At 32.0% G+C, this 21128-nt stretch overlaps 1 protein-coding gene across 1 annotated transcript; it reads left to right on the forward strand.

Moving 5' to 3' along the window:
* The first annotated feature begins 16141 nt into the window (after positions 1–16141).
* On the forward strand, positions 16142–17702 carry LOC149562418 (putative F-box/FBD/LRR-repeat protein At5g22670). The gene is made up of 2 exons (XM_089823880.1): positions 16142–17227; positions 17407–17702. The coding sequence occupies exons 1-2, from the start codon at positions 16214–16216 to the stop codon at positions 17668–17670; spliced, it is 1278 nt and encodes a 425-aa protein (XP_089680006.1). The 5' UTR covers positions 16142–16213; the 3' UTR covers positions 17671–17702.
* The last annotated feature ends 3426 nt before the right edge of the window (positions 17703–21128 follow it).

Below are 21128 nucleotides of genomic sequence, written 5' to 3' on the forward strand. Positions count from 1 at the left end.
CAAGAGAATGCAAATCATACATTGAATTCGTACTATTGATGGGTGTCGGGATTGACACAATATGTGAAAAACAATACTTAGATCCTGGTCTCAAAAAGTTGATGAATAGGAGGGACACATGCTTGTTAAGAAAGGATGTGCTAAATGCATGGAAATGAGTACATTCCCTACATTCTCAAAAACATGAAGATGATGCAAAAAGTGTATGCTTGTGGCATTTAGAGGAGAAAGATAACTTCTTCTATAAAACACCAAAAAAATGAGAAAAATATTCCATTTATTATAGGCATCCAAACACCATGGATGCGAGAGATGATGGTGAAGCATTCACATGAGTCGCTTATTGCAATGGACTCCATGTTTTCAACAAATAAATATTGTGTAAGTAGAACATTGCTAATTTTATTTGTGAATTTTAATTTAATCATCAACATTATTTGAATAAAAAACTAATTTATTAATAATTTGTTAAGTGCAGTATCAACTATATACCTTGCTTGTATTTGATGAGCAAGAAGCTGGTGTACCCATTGCATAGGCTATATCCTCTAGAAACAAAGTTGAGGATATAAATGAATGGCTAACTGAAATTTACAAAAGAGGGAAACAATGTAGAGAAGATTGGAGTGTCAATGCATTCATGATGGATGATGCTAGTGCTAAAATTGAAGCAATCAGGTTTTTATCAACTTTGCTCTATAGTAATAAGAGTGTAATTTATTTATTTTTAGTTTGCAAATATATTTTTCCCCAATTTTGGAATTAACTAGTTTTAATTTAAGAATCATTTTAGTAGAATTTTAATTATGAACTTTGATAATGTATTTTCTTGTAGATTATCCTTTAATTGTCGGGTGTTGTTATGCATTTGGCATGTACGTAGGGCATGGTTGAAAAATGTTTACAAGTAAGTTAATATGTCATTAGAATATATGAAAAATCACATACATCACATAATAACTCCATATTGTGTGATATAATTCAGGTTTGTTAAAAATAAAGATGTTGGAACAAGAATATTTGATAGATTGGGTGAGATAATGTATTTAATGAGTGAGAATGAAGATGTTATTACTCATTTGATAATAAAGTTCATGGAGGAATTCAAAGAAGAGAAGGAATTCATTAATTGCTTTCAAAAGTATTGGTGTCATGATCAAAGTCGTATTGGTAAGGTTACAAATTTATTCTTTATAGTTTTTATGTATTTTTAGAATTTAAATTGCTCATTCTATATGCTAAGATATAATGTTTATTTGTATAGAAATGTGGGCAAAAAACTTCCGAAGCTTCCCTCATGCAAATCAAGAAACTAATGCCTCAATTGAATCATATCACTTTCACATCAAGAGTCAACATTTAAGTGATCATTCTAGGAAATGCACAAGAAGAATGGATTGGCTCATTTATACACTTCTCCATAAGGTAGAGCCATTCTATAAAAATAAAAGATATTTGCAGCTATCTGGATTTTTAACCAACTTCAAAAAGGAAAGATATTATAGAACTGCTTTAGAGAGATCAAAAATAATACCAGATGCAGATTGCTATCTAGATGGTCACCTACCAAACACATATAAAGTTAGAAGTCAAACTATTCCAACAAAATGGTATTATGTTAGGAATTTTGGACCAAATTTGCATGTGTGTGATTGTGAGTGGGCAAAAAGAGGAAACACGTGCAAACATGTGTTGAAGGTCTTATATATTCTAAAGAGGGACACACATAATGAAGTTGTTGGTAAGTATCTTTTAAGATTTAAGATTAACTTATCTATATTTTAATAATGTCTTTTGTAATTAACTATATTAGTCATCTTAAATGATAAAAGTTTGTAATCCATTGGTTGTAGATGATGAGAAAGTGAGAGGAAGTTCCAATCTGGAAATTAATGTCATTGGTAATGATGATATGTTTGTTTAATTAAATATTAAATGATTTTATGATTCTCAACATTAATTACTTGATATTTCAATTGTAGATGGTTGTATACTTTCAGACAATCAAGATGTTCTTGAGGTTGTTAATGTTGGTGAAGGTGAGACAACTACTAAATTTCAAAACCATTATTCTTAACAAAATTTTGATTTTTCCCAATATTATTGACTTTTACATTGTTATTAATATTATAGATGGTCAAAATTCATCTAGCATTATCAATGATAAGTTTCAAAAATTAGTTGATTATATAAAGTCATTGCTCCAAAATTTACCAACCAGTAATCATGACAAAGACATTTTTAGTCAATCTATTGATAGATTTAGAGATATTCATGCATCTCTTGCTTCATCTTCCAAATTCGAACCAATCCTTGGCTCAGATAACATGTCTATGAAACGAGTTCCACCATGGTTTAGTCCAAGCAAAATGAAAAAAAAATATTCCACTCACCAAAAGTGCAAATCCCTATCTAGAAACTTAAATAGTAGAGTTGAGGAGTGTGAAAATTTCCAGTTCCCCTCAATAGGACACAAAAAGAAAAAGCAAAAAAAGGTCACAAATCGCTCAAGTGTAGCTATCGAAAAAGAAAGATATATTATTAGGCAACAAGGTGAGTGCATTTTTAAAAAATTGTTTTAGTAAGTTACATAAAATTACTCCTTACTATTATTTCATTGATTAAATATATGTCATTATAGGTTTGGTGGATCAAGAAAGCACTGTACGATGTCAGTTACCTTTCTTCATTGATCTAAACCATACAATAATAGATGAAGTGTAGTTTACAAATGGTAAGTTTTTAACTGTTAAATACCTTTATTACTTTTATAAAAAAAACCTTTATTCTTATTTCTAACCACTTTTGTATATTTTTAAACAAATCAAATCAAATATAATTGGTAGAGATCAAAAATCAATGCTTGGTATTATCCCCACCTATACCTTTCAACAAACTATTACATGTAGCTAGTAATTTTAATAGTTTTTAGATTAATTACATAAATTAATTTTACACTTGAACACTTTATCTAAGATAACATGTTAAATATGAATTTTGTTGCAGCTTTGGATGATCAACAAGAAGCTCAACAACTTGTGTTGCCCTTTTCTATTGATCTTAACCAACCATTAACAACAATAGATGTAATAGAACCTAAATATGGTAATGATATTATAAAATCATAAATAAATCAATTAATAGTCTTTAATTTGTAAATTTATTTTATCAAAATTGACATATTAAGTATTCATGTTATTGCAGGACTAGATGATCAACAAAAAAATCAAGAACACATGTCACCTTTTTCCATTGAATCCAATCAGACACCAACAAAAAATGATGCAATGGAAGTGCGATATGGTAATGAAATTATGAAATGAATATACTTTTTAGTATTTAATTTACTAATGCATCTTAATTTTATTCAATATATATGTTAAATGTTATTTCTTTTGCAAATCTAGCTAATCAACAAACCATTAAAAAACATGTGGAAGCATCTTTGATTGATCTTAATCAAACAATAACATAAATGAACACAATGCAAAGTGGAGATGGTAAGGAAAATATGAAATGAATTTCAATCAATTGTGTATCTTTAGTTTGAAAATTATTCTTATTATTAACTCAATGCATTTGCAGGTCTTGATGATATCTATGAAGTATAATGATAAATGTTTTTTTTTTGTAAATTGATTGAACTGATAAAATTGGTTCCAATCAAAAGAGGATTTAATCTAAGTCAAGGCAAAAAGCTTTACTATGAGGGATTTTCAGAACTTATTGTAGTATTTTATCATTCAAATATTACTTTCTTGATTTTGTGCTTTTGCAACGGATTTGATTTTTTGTCATGGTGAAAGCATTATGATGCTTTGAGTTATAGTTTTTGTACTATAGTTGTTCATTGTCATGTGTTTATGTTATTTCCAACTTCTCATGTAGCATTTTGGATAAGTTAGGATGTATATTTGACTCAACTTTAATATTGTAATAACACAAATGTTGAAGTAACATATAAGTGTATGATATGAATAACATGGTTAGATAAGCATTTTTTTTGTAACACATGAGCATGGTTTTGAATAATATGATCAAACTAAAGATTTTGTTCTCATTCTTAGTAATGACTATTGTGAACCTTGCATAAGAGGTGAATTAGATTTAAAATAGACATTTTTTTTCATTAGCAAATAATAATTTTTTAATAAAAAATAGATAAGAGGTGAATTAAATTTATAGCTAGATCTCTTGTGGAAATTCCACCTTAAATGTATCAAACTAAAAGACCAATCGATAATTATATTTTTAATAATGGACCAATCAATAATTGTATTTTTAATAATTTTATGATATGATCTTTGATGCATCCGAATTGTTTCTATCTCCATCTTACTTTTTTGAATTTTCTAGAAGACTCAATTATCAAGGTTAATGGAATGTTCAACCTTTTTGAATTTCCTAATTCCTTTTGAGACTAAGCTATCACAAGAATGTTCAAGCTTTAAAAGGGCCAATCAAATTAGGTTGTTTTGAACTTTAGGCTACATATTGGCAAATGTACAACACTAAATAATGTTATACTATTTGTTTCTTAAAAACATGGTTGTGTCTAGAATTCTTTTACTCTTGAAGCGTAAATTCATATTTTGATGGCGAAACATGATTTAGTAAAAAAACCATTAGTATAGAGTCTTTATTGAATTATAAAAATTAGATGGTTATACTATTGAGTTCTCCATTCATGTGCATTTTTTTATTTGTATTTAGAATTCTTTTAAAGATTCTTTTAAGTAAAAACATGATTAGTGTGCATTTTTAACTACATGTTAAAAAAATTCAACAATGTACTTATTTCATAGTTAAATGTGATCCAAAAAAATATTAGAATATGACTCTAAATGTTGATTAGAATGCTATATTCAAAATAATAATAATAACAATATTTTATTAATTGTACCACTATTGAAATAAATACACAAAATAAAATTTAATAGTAAAGTCTATTATTATAATAAAAATAAACTACAATATTTTTACAAAAATATTTAAATTCATTTCAATTATGAAATTAATCTTTTTTTACTTTCAAAATTTTATTCTAAAAACATTTCTTCATATTCAAAATTCAAAATATAAAATATGATTAATTTATTAAAAATTATGAAATGGTTTCATAGTAAACTTTATAGTTAGAAATATATTGCTCATTCAAGATGAAAAAATATTCATAAGTATATATGACTTGAATAAAAAAATACATATAAGTATTGGAATATGATTAAAAGCATAAATTCATTTTTTGACATGTTTGTCTGATCAACCCTGACATGTCCGTCCCATCACTTGGCAGAGATGTTGGGGCAGCCAGCCAGTGCAAATAAGTTGCAACATAGCCGGTGCCCTCTATTCAGTTCCTGTGGCAGGAACAACATATAATGAAGCAATTATTCTTCCCTCCATTTGTCTCTTCTTTTCCCTGCATGCAACCGTTGCAAAGCAATCCATTATCCAACTCTCTCTAGCTATCTCTAATCATGCCTTGTTTCTTGACAACCTTTTTCTTGTGATTGCATGTAAAGTTTTTGGCTCTACAAATGTTCTTTTTAGCTAGGTATCTATTGTGGATGAAGTGGACACTAGCAAATATATGTTCAGTTTAATTACATTGGGGAAGCATACCCCTAATGTTATAGTAAAAGAGATTACATTTTACATCTAAGGGACTTAGTTATTTACAATTATTTTTTGGCTCTAGGTATTAACAAATTGTTGTAGGGGAGGGACATATAGTTCAATATATTTTAATGGTTATGATAGTAGTTAGCATAATATTCATATTTGGTAATTTAATATTCACTAGGGGATCTCATCCCTCAAAATCATCTAGGAGTTGAGCATGGTCCAAGGGGGTTTGAACCATGGTGGATGACATTATTTCCTCTTCCCATGATCCTGGTCAAATGTGTACAAAAGATTGAGTTACAATCTTTTAGCTTTAAAGTTATTTTTTTTAGTGACGTTGTCCCATAACTGAAAGAAATGAGTCTATTTTCTCAAAAAACAACTAATTGTGTGATGCCACATTAGCTGCAAAAGTATAGGGGTCCTTAATACACATGGTTGGTCTCACTTTTTTTTGGAAGTTATTGTGGACACCTTAGCCAAAAAAACATGTTGATGTGACATCATATTTGATGGTATGATCTTAAAACTTTCCTTATAAGTTGCCAAGTAAGGTCCTCTAAAAAAAATGAGTGATCTAAAAGTTTTGAACAGGATTTCGAGAAGTCCAAAGTTAGGATGCTCAACTTATAATTATTTAGCCTTGAATGACCATTTTAAGTGATTAGATATCAATTTCAATCCTCCAATAATTGTATATTTTGGCGATGTCTTTGCAGCCGAAAAAATGCACCTGATTTGATATTTTCTAATTTTTTTAAAAACAATATTAATTTTATAATTGGCAAAACCTGTTAACTATAAATTAATTAATAATTTTAGAAAATCGTCAAATCAGGTGCATCTTTCGAGCTATTTACCCAGAGGCATATATTCTTGGTATACAAATGAAACAATTGTAAACTAAAAAGATTAAAATATGATGAACTATTGATGTATAAGAAACTAATAGACTTCTAGCTATCCTATTTTTAACTTAAAATTAATAATTGAGAAATCTAACGCACATAAAGTGCACTATTAAGAAAATTTCCTTAATTAGTGATACTCTTCTCTAAGAAAAAGCTAAATTGTAAAAAATAAATAAATTCATAGCTATCCTCATAAAACTTATTGGTATTTAGCCAATACTCTCCTCCTTACGTTTATATTAAAATATGAATATCAAAATCCATAGTAACGACTTTACAATCTCCAAGGAATATTGCGATTTAACTAATGAGGTGAAGTTTAATCTTAATTAATAGAAATCTGAACAAGGGAAGTACGTACTTAAATGACACTTTAGCAGTTCATTGGCAGCATTGGGGCAGCGACAGAGTTAGGTAGAGTTTGGGCAGCCGGACGGTGCAAATAAGTTGCACCGTAGAATATGGCGGAAGAATATGGCATTGTTCCTTGCATTCCTTCTGGGCGTATCTGACATGCCGTGCCTCACGTAATGTGAATTTTCAATTAACTGAAGCGATACACTGGCAGCGTTGGGGGCAGTGACAGAGTTGGGCAGCCGGACGGTGCCAAGGATGAAGTCCAAAGTCCTTTCTCTATTTATGGTTACTATTACTGTACGATTAATGAATGCGACTCAAGTGTATTTTAATGCATTGAAGATAGTCATTTACAATTTGGAAAAGTACAATCGCCGTCACCACTGTAATGTAATTGGCACAATGCAAAAGGTACAGTTAAAAAGAATAGTGATGCATAGAGATAACACCTCCACCATGATCAATCACACATTGCTACCATAACCCAGCAAGGAGGGATGTGTCGAAGCTTCGATGAATGCAATAGATTTGGTGAACATTTTTGTAAAGGGTAGCTAATGTAAAACTCACAAAGTCAACTTATTCATAGGCATTGATAACCACATTGTTTTTGTCACACAAGCAAGTACTACATGCAACTAGAACAAAACTAATTGGTTATTTAGGATAATCTACATTCATCAGATTCTTTCACATATACTAACTCTCAAATAAGATGAGTGTTTGAAGAATTTGTATAAAGAAAGATAGAACCTAGTAACTAAAGAACAATAGTTGCAAACTCCTAGCCTAAGCTTGTTATTCTCCAGCTCTCCTTCCAGTACCCCCACTGCCTTTTCCATCTCTCCTCCTCCAGTCATCCCTATTTTCCTCTAGCTCCCTCCCTTTCAAGATTCATAACAGTTTTTTTTAAAATAAACCCTCCAAATGTATCATTGATACCCCCAAATTCTTCCTATCCGATCAAGATAATATAAAAAATTGAAATATTAACCAATTCTTTTTGTTAAATGAAAGAATAAGGTTATGAATTTAGTTAGTTAATCCACGTGGCCCTAATGTTTCCATTTTCTATGAGTTGTTGAGAATTGGGTTGTTACAACTACGAGCAAAATAGCTACGAGCCAATGAGGAGGCTGAGAATTTCAATATAAAAATGACATTTAATTTAGAAGGAGAACCAATGTATATTTTTAGGTAGACAATCTCCACAAAAAAGTACAAAGACAAAAGAAAGTCAAACTTTTTTAGTGATTTTTCTCTAAATTTTTTGTTGTTTTTGACTACACTTGAAATTTTCAGAAAAATCCATAATGTTTTCGATCTTTGATCAATTATACATTTTGAGAGAGGATAGCCATGTCCATACTTTTATGAGATTGATTCCTAGTTTTCACTATTCCTAAATCATGATTAACGCTGGGGTCCCATGGGCACCCGCTTTCTTAAAAATAGAGCGGGTGCCGTTGAGCTTTTTTAAGAACATTTAAAGGGGAGCGGTCCCATGGGCATTACATATAAATCTGCTTTAAAAAATTAGCTTCTAAATTGAAGGAAGCGGGTGGTTCAATGAATTTGAAATTGAAATCAGCTTAAACTTGTAAATTTTTGATAATAATGTTTTATAATAATCATTAATTAAACTTTTTTATTTTATAAATAGTGTACTTTGCATATATATGAATTTTTTAGAACCATGATATTTAATAGTAATAAAATGTACAATGTCTATTGTAATTTATTTAAATATAATAAAACTGAAAAAAATTGTTTGTATTGTTTGAAAACTATATGATATTTCACATTTATCAATTTTGGTGCATTTATCTTCATGTACATTTTTATTATATTAAGCAATATGAAAAAATAATATTGCCGCATTTTCAACTAGTTTTGTTGATTTATGGGTGCAAAGCTCATTAACACATTATCATAAACCTACAATAATAGGTGCTCATGAAAGGTATATGTAAATTGATTTGAATTGTATACATAAAAGTTCTTGTATTCATATAATAACCGAAACTCAAACAAAAATATAAGTTGTTTCAAAACAGAGTCAAATTCTTATTAACCTTTGATTTCTTAATAGCTCTACATGCTTACATTATTCGTATCACCATTTACAAAAGCCATTCTTGAGCAATTGTTGCACCTAGATCTGCCCACTCATTAGTTGGCATATTTGTTCCACTTCCATCAAAAACATCATCACATGTGTCATCTTCATCTTCCACACTTAATGTCATGTTATGCAATACATAACAACAAAATATAATTTTTGGAAGTACTTCCAAATTTGGATGCCACATTTTTTATTCCAAAATCTGCTACATTTTCTTTAGCCTCCCAAATGCACGTTCTACCACAATACGTGTTGATGACAACTTAAAATTGTATTCTCTTTGACTAATTGTTAGACCTCCACTAAAAGGTGTAATTAACCATGGCAACAATGGATATCCTCCATCACCAATAATGTACTCCCTCATATTCAATGATCCAATTGATACTGAATGCCCATTTAATCTCTCCCCACCTTCACACATTCTATAGAAACTTGAGTTTCGTAGAAGTCTAGAATCATTTACAGAGCCAGGTCATCCTGTAAAAATATCCATGAAATACATATTTCTGTCAACAATTGCTTGTAATGACATGCTATAATTACGGTCATGATCAAACCAATCAGAAGAGCACTCATTAGGCGAAAGATGAAATTGAATATGAGTTACATCTATCACTCCACAACAATTTGGAAATCCCTGTTTCTGACGGAAACCCTCTTTTACATGCTCAAGTGACATCTGGTTACTAGGCCATTGGATATGATTTTGATATTAAGAATAAAAGACATTAATGAACTTATTTAAAATTCTTACCACAGTGGACTTACCACAGCCAAATAGTTCACTAATGTTAATCATTGTCATTCCAGATGACAATCATAAAACTGCAATAGCAACCTGTTTCTAGACTGACATTACACTACCTTTTATGCTAGTAGCAAATGAATATGGTATTACACCTTGCTTCAACTCATCATTCAAATTTTCACAAAGATTTTTAAATAATGCATAAGGCAACATAAAGATGCTACGAAAATGTTCATCATCACATCTAACTTGGAAAATATAGTGGTTCCACCAATTAAAGAGTGCGGCTTAACATACCACTCACCTTGAATTCTTCCTTCCCACTAAGAAACAGATAAATCATTTCCAATAATCTCATGTTCTAGCTAGAAATTGATTGCATGAAGGACCATTTCCATGTCATCTGAGTCCATTTTTGTCAATTGTATCATTTTAGAGAAATCTACTCTACATTTCTTACAATTGTTCTGTATAATTTTTGAGCTCTAAATTTCATTCCAGATTTGTAATGCCAACTGAATAACATTTGATGCAACAACAAGAAGAAATTTCATTTTTTGATTGAAATGGAATTCATTATGTAATGGTTAAGTCTGCCTTGCCAAGAACAAAATACAAAACAATTATTAACACTTCAAAAATTACATTAACAATGGTAAGAAATACAATTTTAGTATGAATACATAATAGAACAAATAGATAAGAAACAAAGCAAGTATTTTCATTTTCCATGCCATTTAAGGTTATGACTTCTTGCTCGATTTTCCATGCTACTAATACTTTATCAAATATATATGTATGGACAAGTCTAATCTTAGTCTGATAACCACTATAGACAGCTACATAAATAAGGCATATAACTCTACTTCCTAAGATGCTTAATAAAATGCACATGGCAATTGACTCCACAATAATAATAAGTAATTGGACTCTATGCACTTAGGAAGAAACTTATGATTTATCACTGCATTTCCTATTTGCAAATCAGATTTAATGTTTTAGACCTATGACTACTGGTTTCAAATTTTATCCTTTTAGGGCTATGGCTGTACAAGTTTCAAAAAAAATGCTTTTAGAGCTATGACTGTACTAGTTTCAGATTTAAATATTTTAGAGCTATGACAGTGTTGGTTTAAGATTTAATGTTTTTAGAGATATGACAATTCCCAACTCTATTCAATAAATAATTTAACTAACAATAAAACTCTCTGATTTTACTTCAGTGGATCAAAGAAAATACATTTGCAATTAAAAAGGAAACTACTTTATTTTCTCAGCATTAAACTTATCCCCCTATATGAACACTCCCATAATTTCATCTACAAAATTAATATTCTCCCCATATATGAACTATCCCAGAATTTCATTTACAAGTATAAAAATAATATAAGCACACCACTCAATAGAGAAGCTTTCAAAAAGATAACACCAAAGATCCCAATGTAGAAGAGCTGCCAACAAATTTCATTCCACACAAGAACCATATAATATAATATAGACTTCTGAACTTTATATGTAAATAAAAATCAAGCACGGGTGTTCCATGAAAGTAGTGTAGAAGACAAGCAAATGCAATAATTTCAAATGTCAAACAAAATATTACTTGAATGTCATATAAAACTCTAACCTATATAAGTACTAAAACTAAGCTGAATCATTTTTCATTTGAAAATGATTTAGATATCTTAACCATTGCTTGGCCTATAGAACTAAGGGCAGCAACTAGACTCATTTGCACATTGAGTTTTAGTTCTTCCAATTTGATCAATTTTTCATCATTTTTTTCTTCTTTACTCAACCACCTTTCCATCAGAGCATAGTCTTTTTCATGACACCTCTACATCAAAGCGTAGTCTTTTTAATAACGTTTCATGTGGCCATCTTCAACAAGTTGTAATGTAGAAACAACTAGTTTATTGTTTTCAAGAATTGTATCTTTCATGCCAGTTGTTTTCAGAGTTGCCTTTCATTTTTTCCCCATGTATCCCTTTTCACTTTCATTGTTAGTATGCATTGACCCTTGACATGCTCCATTCATTGTATCAAATTCATCCATTGGAAAATTTTCATTTGGAAAAGTGTTTTTGTCGCTAGATGTATTAGTGTAGTAAGAAGTGTCAATAGTAATATTTCTAGGATCAATAACTCTATCAGTCCCAAAATTTGTCTCCATTGCATCCATAAGCTCCTTTGGGAAGTTTGATGGAAGTCTTTTTTTTGCTCTTTCTCTGGTTGTCATAGTCCAATAACTATCCTGGCTAGAGGGAATATGCAACTCATAATCTCTTACTCTCTTGTAGTCTAGTAAAACATGCTCCCAGCAGTCTCGACATTGATTTGTTGTCCAAAAGACTCCATGATGAGAACAATATTCCTCCACAATTTTCCACTTTTCAGTAGATGTTGTAGCCTTCTTCATCGACCCACCATTTGAAAGTGTGCCTTTCTCATTGCGCTTTGCTTCTATGAGGACTATGGTCTCCGAAATGGTCCATCGTGTCTTTCCTTTCTGTGTAGAAGAAGCCATAGGTGTTTTTTCTTGAGCTTTTGATTGTTGTTCAAATGGAGTACATGGTATTGTTTCCTCATTTTCCCTCTCTATATTTTGAGAGATATCAGAGCTGAATGTTCCATTCATTGTCTGAGAACTTGGGACAAAACCAATGAACTCTTCATTAATAGAATATATATCATCATCTTCTATGACATTTTGGGATAACATTGTTGTAAACCTCCTAAAACCACTCTTTGTTGGTATTGGACGATGTATATTTCTATCCATTTCCAACAAAATATCTTGCTCCAAACTACAAAAAATGATGAAAATTTATAATTTTTAGTAAGAAGCTTGTAGTGACACACATAAGTTACATAAGGAAAGACTAGTACAATTAAAAAAATTGAGTTTTGTATAACTGACAAGGTTGTCATTAGAACTTATATACAAAAGAAAAGAGCTGAAAGTGACAAATTAATATAATGTTTAACTTTAATACACCAGCAGAGGTAGTGGCTGATAGTCATGGTGAACTCCAAAAAATAGAACTGCAAAAAGAAGTTCCTAGTACCTTAGGCTCATAGCAATACTCAATTTATTGTTATGCTGACCAATTTTCAGCCAATTTGAACAATTCATTCTCACAAGGTTGTCAAATACTTCAAGGTAAGAATACAATCTACATTTCACAGAATACAAAAAGTTTGTAATTTATATTTATTATAATACATCCGTGATTGCCTGGACTGGAAAGATTTATCATACACTCATTTCCAAATTTAGGTTGTGGTTTCCTATAAAGTTGTATAAATTAGAAGTCTTTATCTTCTTACTAAGCCGAGGTCCAAATTTGTAGAGCTAATTCTAGTTCTAGGCCTTTTATTTGAATGAAATTGTAAGCAAAATTTATATGCAGAAAAATTCTTACACACTTGTCTAATTACAATTGTAATGTATTTTTGCTTGCAAGAGAACTTGGAAGTTGAATTTACTTTCTATTGCATTGATCTTGAGATTGGTGAGAGGTAATGTCATATGAGCCTAATTAAGAATACATGAGATGTGATAGTCAAGAAACGTTTAAATTTTATAGAATTTCTTGAGGATTAAGGTTTTATATTTTTTTGTGGATTAAGGAAATAAGGTTTCGCTTCCAATCATTATGAATAAGTTAAATGAACTTCATGAGTCAAAAACCACTTTCAATGGTTTAGAAATGAAGCAATGCTAGTTCTAGGGACAAAGAAGTTATCAGAGTACCTGATAATGTTGCCCAGAAGGCATCAACATACTTTGGGATTGGCAGAAAAATAATATTTTATTTTGATGTACTAGATTGCTTTCTTTCACTTGGAACACTATGCTAAAAAAGTTCATTTTCTATTGCAATTTAGCTTGCAATTGCATGAAATGTATATGTATTATATATGAAGTATTGCCTTCACAATTAGGGGAAGATAATATTGCTGCACTGTTTTGATTCTATTCATTGCTATTGAGGAATGGTTAAGAAGATAGAATGTGCTTTTCTTTGAATTGATATAACATGCTTTCTTGTAGTTTCCATTTGGATCATGCAACGTCTCTTCCTTATTTTTTGGAGAAGGTGAGGCTCTTTTATACCCTAAAATGGAGACAATTATTTTTTAGTTTTCTTGCATCTAATCTTAATTCGTACTCAACTTGATGATTCAAATCCATTTGAGTTTAAACACATCGTACCATTGAAAAACATTGAGAACTTTGAGGATGACGAGCCTTCAGTAGTCATGGCTAGTCCAAGTGGCTTACAGAGTGGTTTGTCGAGGCAACTCTTTGATATTTGTTGTCATAATAGGAAGAATGCATGCATGATTCCTGGGTATGTAGTTGAGGGTACACTGGCAAAGACTATAATGAATGAACCAAAGGAGGTGACCTTGACGAATGGTTTGCAGGCGCCTTTGAATATGCAAGTCCACTATATTTCATTTTTAGTTCATGCTGATTTCAACTAGACAAATGCATTTTTAAATGAGTTACGCCCACCTAACATAATTCTCTTGCATGGCAAGGCAAATGAGATGGGACACCTTAAACAAAAGCTACTCTCTCAATTTGCAGACCAAAATATAAGGGTTTTGTCACCAAAAAACTATCAGGCTGTAGAGATGTATTTTAATGCTGAGAAGATGGCAAAGGCAATAGGTAGTTTTGCAGAAAAGACACCAGAAGAAGGCAATCGAGTGAGTGGTATGCTAGTGAGAAAAGGATTCACTTACCAGATAATGGCTCCTGAAGATCTTCCAGTATTCACTAGGCTTTCAATAGGAACTATTACTTAGTGACTATCAATCCCATATTAAGGAAGCCAAAATGCGTTCTGACATACAGAACATTATCAACCTAATCCATTCAAAACTCTGAGTAATGAAATCACTACTTTCTCACTTCAACATTAGTTGCATCAGAGATTTACCACTCAAAAAATGTTTTGAAAAGCATGGATGACTATTTCTTGGTATTTTTTCCCAGTTTTCCTTGCTTCAATCAATTTCTTCTAGATTGTCCGATATTAAACATCCCTAATCACTCCATTCCAGACACTTGATAAGCTTTAAAACTGAAGAAACTTCTATACTCGAAGAAAAGCAGTGAATTCCTTCTAAACCTTTTCTCACTGGACAATTTTCAAAACCACTTGTATGTTTTAACAACCAGGAAAACTTTGAGACAAATAGGAAATTTCAAAATATAGCTGATCTCCAGAGAAAAACACCAAATAAATTGATGAATACACCTATACTCAAAGAACACATTTCCAAACTGGGCATTGAGATCGGGGGTAGTAGCAGACCCGCATAAAAACATAATCAACGCTAAAAACATACCCATGTAAAAAACCCACACCCGATACATTCTCCCCCGACAAAAAAACAAAATGCAAATGCAAAAGTCTAAAAAAAACTAAAATATTTCATAGAGAAGGTACGGAAAGGAGAAAGCAGAAATAATTTACAGTCGCTGGTATTAGTAGTAAATCAATGAAGACAAATTAAAAAAATTAACGGGGAACAATGGTACCTTTCTTCTGCTCCCTGTGTCATTTTCCTCTATCCAGTGTGCAATCACCGTCACGCATAGGCAACATATGAAATATTAAAAATATAAATTATTGTTTTTAGAATTTTTGGCAGGATGATTTCAATTTGGAGGGAAAATGAAAAGTAGGTTCTTGCTGAGTGGCAAAATTCTTCCCTAAGCTGGTGGGGCTATTTTCAGCCCCCTCCACCTTTTGCATCCGCTCAACTAAAAAGTAGAGACTCCTAGTGAATGGGAAAAGATTACAAATTAAGCTTTAGCCCCCACAAAATATTATCATGGGACCTCCATCTCCTTAAATATAGCCCAAGCCCCTCAGGGACCCCAGCAAATTGCTGAAGTTTGGCGGCAGGGACTAAAGCCCGTATATAAATAGCCAAAGAAATGCACCTGGCATGACTGTTTGTTTGATTTATTAATTAATTTAAAACTCCCAGAACCGTGCTTCTCTAAATTCTAAATTAATTAATAAATCAAAAAAAATGTCACGTCAGGTGCAAAAAATCGACTAGATAGACATCGCCGGGACTAAAAAGACCAATTACTCACAAGAGGTCCAATGACTGTCATGGTATGTGTCATAAATACTCCTCAATTACATTAAAAAGATGTCTTTAGAGAACATGCATTGGTTCTTATGATCCCTGTCCTCAATGTTACACTTGGCAACGAATGTACCAAATGGCGATACGATAGGCATCCCATCAATTTAATCTTTGTAGTACGAGCTTACTAAATAATTTACTATTACCTACACTCTTGCTTAGTTTTCGCTGATGCTGTGAGTAACACATTAAAATTTGCCATGAAACCCTGCTTTTAATTATGTAAACATCTTATTTGCTTTCTTGCTCTGCACAATCATGCCTTCTCAGGATGCATTCTACATGTTTCCCGATTCTCTTCTCGTTTTCATATTGTCAAAAATCCCATTAAAAGATGCCGTCAAATGTTGTATTCTGTCAAGGAGGTGGAGATTTCTCTACACTCAGATGACCACACTCAGTTTCTCTCCGGGTGATTTTGTGGGGCCTGATTTCCAATCTGTTGATCCGCTTACAATGTCAAAAGCTGAGAATATTATTACAAGCATTTTGCTTCTGCACTCACGCAATTTGGAGGCGCTTTCTATTACGAAAGATTATTGTCATATAAGTTTTTCTTATGAAAATTCGTGCAAATGGGTAAGATATGCTGCCTCCTGTAATGTTCAACATCTCACTCTTTATCGCTCTCTCCATTACTATAGTTTAAAGGAATTCCCACCCCCTGCTCTGTTTTCATGTTTACGCCTGCAAAACCTTTCCCTGACTGGTTACGCACTCACTAATTTCCCCCTAAATGTCGTTGGTTTCCCCCACCTCACATCTTGTGAGCTCCTAGATGTTCAATTGACAAATGAAAACTTGGCCTCCTTGATTTTGCTCTGCCCCCTTCTGCAAAATCTTCAAATAACGGGAGATTCTGAGCTAGGCGATGTCGTAATGTTTTCATCCAGTATTGAACATTTCAAAATATATGGAGTAAAGACTCTGTCTGTTAACTGCCCCAAACTAAGAACATTGTCCGTGTACTCGATCGAGGCTTTGTGTGTAAATGGTGCAAGGTTCTATGAGGTTTCTGAAAGCATCTGTTGGCTTGAAATGCGAAGCGGAGATAGTCTGAGGAAACTGTCCATATTTGGTGAAAGACTTATTATCTCAGCAAGTAGATTTATTGACATTGTAGGCAATTTCCAGTCCTTGGAGGAACTTGACATGGACTTGCCTAATCTATTTGTAAGAGAAGAAGAGAGGGATACTCATACTCCGCTACTGAATCTGCTTTGCAGGCTTCCAAATCTTCGGTCCCTTTCAACATCTGGTTCTTTCCTTGAGGTATTCACTCAAGCTTCTGAACTTTCAGCGTAGTATTTATTAATTTTCATTTTTAAGATCTGCGTCTTTAATCTATGTAAATAAAAGATGAAAGACTTTTTCTTGAGCAATTTAGTAGATTTTAGTGTGATAGAGGAAATTTGGTGAAGTTACTTGATCAATGATTCATGGAGTTGCAGGACTTGGAAAGAGATTCTATATCCGAGTACCTTGCCTCTCCACATGTTAACCTCAAGAAAATACAATTACACTATTTAAGGCTTGTCGATGAAGAGATTGCACTAATAAGTTGTTTGCTTCAGAGCACACCATCTCTTGAAGGAATGAAAATTCAGCTACCTCCACGTGGGGACACAGATTATAAGAACCAGTGCATGTTCTTTAAAGACATTTTGTACCTGAGAAGAGCATCCTCACTAGCAAGTATAATTGTGAAATTTTGAAATATACACTGAAAAAGACTCTGAATTTTGTAGCTGTTCCCTCTCTGATAGCTTGTTTATGGTATTTCATGCTGTACTCTTTTTGACTTTTATTCCAGAATTTTGTTTATGATGTTGAAGTTCCATTTTATTCTACTTACAATATGATCTGATGGTTTGTCTAAATCATAGAGGGATGTTCAATGTGTAAAAGGAGTATTCCAATTTTATTCAATCATTTGTTTTACTCTTGTTTCAGTGCAGATCGCAATGGATGAAGTAGCAACATAAATCCTATGAAACCCTCTATTTTTGAGTTAACCATTTTAAACAGAAAATAAAAATGTAGCAATCAAAATTATTCCACCCTTTTACTTACCAAGCTTTCATGGTCCTATTACACGTATTTGACAATGGATAACCCTTGAAGATGTTGGCGTAAAGCTGGTTCATGGGATTAACCAGAAATATTTTTGTTTTTACTAACAAGTCTAATGTAGAAGTAGGGATACGAAGGAAGATGGCATAAGTGTTTGTAGGGATCATAAATTTTATCTTCTCACCATTTTCCCAATACATTTCGTTGGATTCCGCCACTTCATTGTTTCTCGCCTTCAATGTTCAATTGCAAACTGATTTTGAGAATCTGTAGACCGACTGCCAACTATTTCCTGATAAGTAGGAGTTAATTTTGACATTTCGTTCCTGCTAAGTAATAGCTTTAAGTGGCTTATTATTAGGAACATAAATTGAGTCCTTACCAAATGGCTTATTATTGGTAATGTTGGTGAACTATCCAAAAGCTCCACAAATAAGGCCATGGGACTTTTGGGATTCCTGTAAGTAATCATATAGGAGCATGTATCAAAGGACAACATTATCAATCATGATAGAAAACAATCAAGTTAAAGGGAAGCACTTATATGGAAAGCAGGTTTCAAAAAGCCTTGTAGGATAAAAATTGGACCAGGAACTTATGAACACATTGCCCAAAAACTATACATAAACTTACAGAATAAGAGACCTGATGCTAATAGATGAACATCTATTTGAAGTCTCAGTACAAAATGTAAATATCAAATTGCAGAGATGATTCAATAAATAATATAACTATTATCACGCCAACATTCCTTTATATTAAAATGAAAAGGCTCGAATGCCGAGGAGGTGGGTGACCATTTGGTGGCAGGTGCCATGAGGTAGCTCATGGTGTCTTCAATTTTTTACTGTGCTGAAGAAAATGAGCAGTAGTCAGAGTTAGTAAACTATTGAACTAAGTTAAGCTATTTGCATTAATAAACTGTAGAAAAATAAAATTCAAAATTCTCCTCACTTTCTCTGCAATGTAACTTGTATTTATAAATGCTTGGTGGCTCTTGAATGTCAACCTTTGTAAGTGGGTAGACATGAAATAACTGCAAAACTCGGAAGAGCTAGTGGGCTTACTGAAAAAAATCCAACAATTAAACCTACCATGAATGGTGATAAGTAGTGTATAAAATTCTCTCCCTATTTTCACAATGTACGTGCACGCGTTTAGCAGTTGGAACAACACTACACAAACAGATCAAGAGCACCTCAAATGGGCTTCTGTCTCCTTAATTCCTGCTATTCTGATTAATGTTATTAATTGCAATACAAGTTATTGGAAATGAGTCTACATGTAACAAAATCATTCAGATGAACATTCAGATAACCAAAGATAACTACAATATTTCCATTAAAATTATCTGAACGATATAAATAATTGTACCTTTCACTGATTGCACAAAAGTGTGTGCTGGATAAACAATTGTGAAAGAAATACTACAATTCGAGGCACAATTTAACATAAACAGTACAAAATAATTATCCCCTTTCCTCCAGTTGTCACAGAGCAATATTTTAATGTATAGACAAATAAAAAGATTATGAAGACAATGTTAAACTCATATGGAAATGGTCTTTCCATGCAATAAGAACAACCTTTAAGTGCAATGGCATAGGTATCGTCAGGAGAACTAGCCGTCAAATGGGCAGTTGTTGTTGGTCGTTTATCATATGATTGAATAACATATTTCATCGAGAATATTTCATCACCATTACAACATTTTAGGATAACCTGCAAATACCACAAACCTTTCGCATTATGTACAAGGATATAAAAATAAAAAGGGTTTGTAGGAAAAGGTGAGAACCAAGTAGTGTAGATGTAACGGTTGATTGATTATCACGATTTATTATCGAATAATAAGAGTTTATTACATTGACACTGATGGTAATACAAATGAGACGTACTAGCACTTGCAAAGAGGTGCAAGGGTATGTCGATAGGTTTTTATATTTTGGAAGCAAAATTAAAGATATATATATAATTAAAGGAAGGATTTAGAATTGACATATATTTAATTTATTTTTTTTGAATTGGATCGTATACACTCTATTAGCTTCTATAGAGGCTCAAAAATTGTACAACTTAAATATTTTACATACCGAATGACATCTCAATTCAATAGTTGGTTTGAAATGTACAAATACGTAAAAGAAACATTTTTGTATGTAAACACAATCATTATTTGAGTCATATTGATGGCCATAATCGATAAGAGGAAGTATATATGATTATTTATGGTAGAAAATTTAGAATTATTGTAACATAAAAAGCAATGAAAAAGAAACTTCAGTCATTTGAAATTGGCGTGATCAGTTGTTTGTGTGAATCTTCTTTGAATTCAATAAATGTCAATGAGGAGAATGCTCTGAAGATGAGGTCTTGTCTAAAGTTCAGTTCTGTCTATATCCACTGTAGCTCAACCTAGGTTAAGGCCTGTGATTTGTGTATAGTGTGGAACCATCCTCAGGTCTCCTTAGTTCTATTGCATCCCGATGATGAATTATTTTGTATGATTTGATACATTGATGGTAAAAAACTATTACACAATAGAACCCAAAAACAAGATTTCATTATCATGGATTGTGGAAATCTGATAGGTTTTTTTATTTGGAAGTAGAACCATAGATAAATATAATATAAGAAATCATATAAAAGCCTCACTTGAAGAACATATTGAATTGTAGAATTACAACATGTACATAGTAGAAATCTTTGAGGAGGACGTTTAATTACAATAGTAGAATAATGTATTTTATGTTTCATATCTTTTACTAGTTGATTATCTCAGAGGTGAGTTAAGTGAGAATGTATCTCGTCAATAGTGGTTGGTATATTGCCTTAAAATTTGCATCTAATAAAAGTGGACACAAGTGAATAGATATGATGACTCATCATAAGGTTCAAAACAAAATATTTAAATGTGAAATTGTTGAAAATATAAATAATGCATATTGTATTCAAAATAGAATTGAATTTGTACAAGCTAAACTTGTATCAACTTTGGGTGCACCAAAGGAGCAAAGATCGAGGCAACTCAATGATCTTAGAAGAGATCCAAAACTACAAAACCTCTATTTTTGTAAGAGTGGTATAAGAGAAGTTATTG

Source organism: Cupressus sempervirens, chromosome 4, assembly GCF_028749045.1.
Source record: "Cupressus sempervirens isolate cs-2001-9-10 chromosome 4, ASM2874904v1, whole genome shotgun sequence".
Taxonomy (NCBI): domain Eukaryota; kingdom Viridiplantae; phylum Streptophyta; class Pinopsida; order Cupressales; family Cupressaceae; genus Cupressus; species Cupressus sempervirens.

What these genes read in the sequence shown, in the direction of transcription:
- LOC149562418 (XM_089823880.1), top strand. Translation starts at nt 16,214, where the DNA reads ATGCCTTCTCAGGATGCATTCTACATGTTTCCCGATTCTCTTCTCGTT. An exon ending in CATCTGGTTCTTTCCTTGAG is followed by an intron (nt 17,228 to 17,406) that starts GTATTCACTCAA and finishes ATGGAGTTGCAG; the next exon opens with GACTTGGAAAGAGATTCTAT.